The sequence below is a fragment of the Morone saxatilis genome, unplaced genomic scaffold (genome assembly GCF_004916995.1).
Source record: "Morone saxatilis isolate NCDOM2014 unplaced genomic scaffold, NCSU_SB_2.0 Contig5, whole genome shotgun sequence".
Lineage (NCBI taxonomy): Eukaryota > Metazoa > Chordata > Actinopteri > Moronidae > Morone > Morone saxatilis.
In genome coordinates, this window is record NW_023340095.1 from 20,406,050 (window position 1) to 20,412,042 (window position 5,993).

Here is a 5,993-nt window from a genome sequence, read left to right on the forward strand (position 1 = left end):
AAAGGGGGGGGGGGGGGGATAACTTGAATTCCACTTTCCCTGGTCTGATGTGTCAGGTTCAAGTTACTTACCAGACAAAGACCAGGGTGAATAGAGTGACTTAAGAGACCAGGGGATGGAGGGGAGTTGCTTGGCACACAAACAATTAGCACTCGTCCCTGCATAGCTTGCCGTGGCCCCAAATCCCCACATTTGTCCAGACAAATTGACTGGACCCCAGGTCTTGTTTGTCTAGCTCTGCTGGCCTGCTGGAGAGGGCTTGAGGGCAGCGGGGAATGCCCCCTCCAAAGAGGACAACCCATGGGAACAGAACAAATAACGAGCTCTGGTCAGAAAATTTGCCTTCCAACACTTTTCAAGACACATTGGTAAAATATATTAATTCCTTCTGTGCTTAATTATGCATCTAACCACTGGTTACATTGTAGTTTAGCTGTGTGACCCAAAGACCAGAAGCATACTGAGTTATAGGATAAAAGAGTAGGGACTCACACAGTGGAAATTGAGATGAAGTCTATACACTGATTTTCACAACCTCCCAAGTATAGTTATTACGGCAGTCCAGAAACAGCCAGTAGAAATGTCCATGTGGCAGTGCCAGGATTAAATCTGCTACTGACCCACAGCAAAAAAAAAATTATCTTACTGGTCTTCTTCTATCTGAGCAATACAGTTGTATGCGAAAGTTTGACCACCACTTGACACATTTTGGTGATTTTGATGCATTGTTTCGTTTCATGAATTGAATAAAACAATTAAAAATAAAAACAGCTTGAAAATGGCAATTCTTGTATTTGGGATTTTTTCCCCATTCTTCCTTGTAAAAGGCTTCTAAGGCGTCTTGCATGCACAGCTCTTTTAAGATCTATCCACAGATTCTCAATTATTTTTAAGTCAGGGGACTGTGAGGGCGACTCCAAAACCTTCAGCTTGTGTCTCTTTTGATAGTCCATGGTGGATTTCGAGGTACGTTTAGGATCATTATCCTGTTGTAGAAGCTTTCCTTTTTTTCAGCTTCAGCTTTTTTACAGAAGCTGTGATGGTTGCTTCCACAATTTGCTGCTATTTAGTGGAATCCATTCTTCCCTCCACCCATGCAATATTTCCTGAGGCACTGGCTGCAACACAACCACAAAACATGATGGATCCACCCCCATGCTTAACAGGTGTGCTTTTCCCAAATTGCTGCTCCTGTTTTCTCTGAACATGCCTTTGCTGATTGTGGCCAAAGAGTCCTTTTTTAACTTCATCAGTCCACAACACTTGTTTGCGAAACGCATCAGGGTTCTGTAGATGTTCTGTTGCAAACTTCTAACACTGGATTTTATAAAGTGGATACAGGTAGGGTTTTCTTCTACCGACTCTTCCATTAAGGTTTTGTTTGCAAAATCAGCTCTGGACAGTGGGATTCCTAAGTCTGCAGGTCTTTTGCATTCCCATGGAGGTTCTGATTTGCCTTCCAGATCTCATCTTGACCTCCACAGGTCCCTTAAACTGCGATCTCTTAACTAGATTTCACATTGTGGAAACTTCAAGCTGCATTGTGGACATCAGTGGCCATCAATAAGTTTCATTTTCAGTCTTACACAGCTGCTTAGAGGAACCCATGCTTACTGTACGTTCACACAAGGTTTGAAGAGTCAGAGTACTTGTAAATGGTTGAAATTTGCACCAGCTTACAACTCCTAATGATAATTGTTGACATGCCTCATGTTTAAGGAGCCGATGAAGGTCTGAGACCTCTTAATTTTGCTCTAGAGTAAGAGTAAAGTAGTCGCAGTGGTTCCCAAAGTAGGTTCCACAGTACCATTTAGTGCCTTGATGACAAAGGTGATGCAAGATGTCATATTGTTTCACCACAAAAATAGCAACATTTACATGAACTATGTTTTATGTTTTCAAACATATCAAAACAGAAGAAAAAAACAATACATTGTATTATATTTTTGCACTCTTTGCAGTGTCTGTATAACTGTTAAATTCTTCCTGAAGGCAAACATTTTATACTGGCGTGAAAGGAGCTGAGCGTCAGCCATGTTTTTGTAGTCTGAAAAATGTTATCCAGAATTCACAGTACATTTGTCTTATTTATGATCTGTTGGTTTTGTAGTTTTATCTAAGCAGCAAAGTCTGTCTTTTTGAAAAAGACAGTATCCCTGGAATTATGTTTACATTGGATGAATTTGCAGCATATCATTTTTAAGTCCAGCTGCCAGTTTAGTGCCAGTGCAGGAAGTAGTAATCCATTGATGTAGTGAAGCAGAAAGTAAGGGTTTGAAGGTCAGTAGTGAATGGGAGACTGGAGTTTGTGTCCTGTAACATATTTACAATTAAAGGGGACCTCTTATGCTACTTTACAGCTCTATATTTGTATTCTGGGAGTGCACTAGAGCAGCTTTGTATTTACATAAAAAAAAAAAAAACTCATTAATTTTTATACTGGGCCAGTCAATTATGCAGCCTCGCAGGTCAACATCTACCTGAAACAAGTCATTTTAGCGGCTGTCTTTTTAAGCCCCCCCTCCCTAAAAGCTTACTTTCTTGGAGGCCAGTTTGACAACAGAGAAGCCGAAAGTGGTTCTCTTGCTGGTTTGGTCCCTGCCACCCCAGAGCTGACCCTGCCATAACCCCCACTCAGGCCTCTGGACATGGGCGATGACCTATGCAGATCTCTGCCACAGCAAAAGTGGAGAAAAAGTCATGTGTAAAAAGACAACGTACTGAATCAGCCTGAGTTGTAACTGATGACTTTTCAACCATTAATATGTATGTATGTGTTTACATATGTGTCTACACATTACAAGCCTCAACACACTTGCAAATCTTTTTTTACACATTTACAAATCTGATTACGCACACACGGATTGAGTTACAGTTATATAACTCTCCACTCACATTTTGAAATAGTTTTGCTACAATAATGGCCCAATAAGCCTGAAGCCTGCTTACAGGGATTACTTTTACATACATTTACCTCATTATTTAAGAACTTTGGCCACATTTAATATGAACATTTGATATTGTAACATTGTACATAAGGGAAAGCCTGATAGGTCTCCTTTAATATTTTGGTTTTTTGTTGTTGTTTTTCTTTTTACTGTAATCACAAGTATTTTTAGTTGCCTAACTTTGGGGTCAGTCATTGTGGAGAAAGATAGGCGATTGTATATAAAAAATAGAAGATAGGATTAGACAAATTTAAGGATTAACATAATGCTAAAGAACTGGGTCTTCTTTACCATTGCCATGAAATAAGGTGCAGTGTAGTTTTTGAGTTGTTCTAAATTGTATATTCCCACAATGTACAACTGTTTCTGTTCTGTCTTGACAATCAAAAGAGGTGCATTTACACTTGCAGTATGTCCTTGGATGGCTACTTTCACCATCAATGCTTATATTAGACTGCCATCTAGTGCTTACTTTGGGAAAGTCTGACCCCACTATCCCCAGGCAGGCCTCTAAAACCTCAGACCAAGTAAGATAGTATCACCTTTTGCTCTCCTTGTCAACAAAGACTAGGTGGGTTTGATATTACTATTAAATATCAATAATGGTTGTGTCACAATTTTGATTTTATACCGAAAATCCAGTATCAACTATTCTCCCAATGTTTGTCAAATACTGGTTGAAACTTTTTTTAAATTGAGTTCCATCTGGTTCTTTTTCCCTATATAAATGTTTAACCAACATAACGAAAGGTGGTCAGAATCAGAGGAGAAGGTGCTGACACTCTTCAGGTATGACAAACTTTTCGTCCATAAATGGCATTGAAGAGAAAGAAAAGGAACTTTTAACAGATCATTTTTAACAATACGCTAAGCGAATAAGTACATTTACACACAACAACACACACACAACCCATGTATAAAGGTAAAATCAGAGTGGGAAATACATTTCATATTTCATGTCTATTGCTGCTTAATTTTTAAACAGTTTTTAACATATTTGCAATATCTGAAACTCACTTGGATAAGACTTATAGATAATGAGGCACACAATCATTTAATTTATACAGAAAGGACAGGAACAGGCATAAGGGTAGTGTAGCTTTTTATGTTCAAAATTATATTCCGGTGAAAGTTATGGAGGATATTAAGTTAGGATATTAAGAAATTGAGGTATTATGGTTTTAAGTTAATTTCTCTTGCATTAAATCTATTTTAGGTGGCTGCTGTTATAGGCCACCAAGCTCAAATCATAAGTACTTAGAAGCTATGGGTGAGATGTTGGATGGATGTCTCAGAGGAACGAGGCAAAGGAAACAGCACCAAAAAGCTGTTGTATAACTGACAGACAAAAATACTGTAAACTGAGGAATTATGTCACAAAACTTCATCAAAATAAAAACAAACAATATTATAATCTACAGGTAAGTAGGTCAAAGAACTATTTAAAAAAAGCTTTGGTACAGTACACTAATTATATAATAGAAAAAAACACCTCTCCACAACCTACAGAGTGTAAAGTACCTTTATCACAAAACCCAAAGAAATTACAAACTACTTGAATGATTACTTCGGAAGCAAGGTAGATAAACTAAGGAAATAATTATGTCATGAAACAGACAGCTTATCAATTGTCAACATAAAAAATATATGGGGGAGAAAACATTTTGAGTTCTGTGAATTAAAACTGGAAGCAGTCAACATGTAATGAAAATAACCAGGCATTGACGATAGATGATAAACTTATTAGAATGGCTATGGACTATATCACATGCCCAATTTGTCATATTTTAAATACCAGCCTGAAACAATCAATCTTTCCACAGGCTTGGAAAGAAAATAAGGAAACAGCTTATCAACATCATATTTGTAGGACTATATAGGGGTAAATTGTGTAAACTTTACTCATGCATGTTAATAAATTAATAATAATATAATAATGATTCATGTATATTTTTAAAGGAATTGACACCACTATCAAGCCTTATGTTTGTCATTTATGTTGATTGTAAGATTTAATGTATGTTTTTAAATGTGTTGATTTGTTTAGATTGTAATGTTTTTAAATGTGGACCCCAGGAAGACTAGCTGTACTTCAGGGCACAGCTAATGGGGATCCTGACAAATAAACAAATGTTGTTGCTGGTAAAGGTGTAGCTCATTTTAATAACTTTATACACCTGGGTAGCTTAATCTATAATAATACATAACTTATTAATTGATTTCTATTTTATGTTATTATGTGGATCTGCAAAGTAATCACTAACTTAAGTTAAAATGTGATGGAGTAAAAAAGAAAAAACATACAATATTTGAAAAAAATGTAGTGTAGTAGTATAACGTAGCATAAAATGGAAATACTCAAGTACCTCAAAATTGTTTGCACAGTACTTGCGCTGCAGTTAGACAGAAGTTTAAATCCAAAAGTGAACTGAATTGTGACTTTAAAATCAAAAGTCAACTCAAATCATTGATTTGGAGAATCATGACAAGCCCAATTTTATAATTGGATAATGCTGCCAGTTTGAAGAGCATCCTGATAATAACTGAAACTTAAAGAAACCGGAGGGGTTCACTAGTTCAACTTTAGAATATAGTTTATTATTAACATTAAAATAGATGAACATCATTTAACATGGGCCCACATTTTCATCCTCTAGGTGCTGTCACTGGGATAGTACCCTTTCAGGTGATCCTTAGTCACTGCATATGTCCATTACAACACTTGATTAATGCAGTAGTGGTATTTAAATCTCTTTACTAAAAATAAAGTACTAATTTCAAACACATTATCAAATTAAAACGTTTGACACCCCTGTCAACATATATATCAAGTTTACAAAATATTATCTTTTTTAATTTCGCAGCATAGTGATGAAATACACATTTTTAAATCATAATTCTTCATGAAGAAATATAGAAATATAGAAGTCAGTTTGTTTAAATTCTTTTTATTATGCATTCAGTAATTTCTGGATTTAATAAGTTTATTGTTCCCCTGGGAGGTGCTGGTTGTGATGGTCTAAGTAGAACTGGTTGTCGTTGAGC

General features: G+C 36.4%; 1 protein-coding gene across 1 annotated transcript in view; it reads right to left on the reverse strand.

Moving 5' to 3' along the window:
- Positions 1-5,993, reverse strand: part of LOC118339494 — a 10,572-nt gene that overhangs the window by 408 nt on the left and 4,171 nt on the right. The window contains exons 7-8 of the mRNA XM_035677173.1: positions 5,337-5,341; positions 2,538-2,672 (exon numbers count right to left, since the gene is read on the reverse strand). Of these exons, the coding sequence (XP_035533066.1) occupies positions 2,538-2,672; positions 5,337-5,341 (140 nt within the window). The remainder of the gene's footprint in view (positions 1-2,537; positions 2,673-5,336; positions 5,342-5,993) is intronic.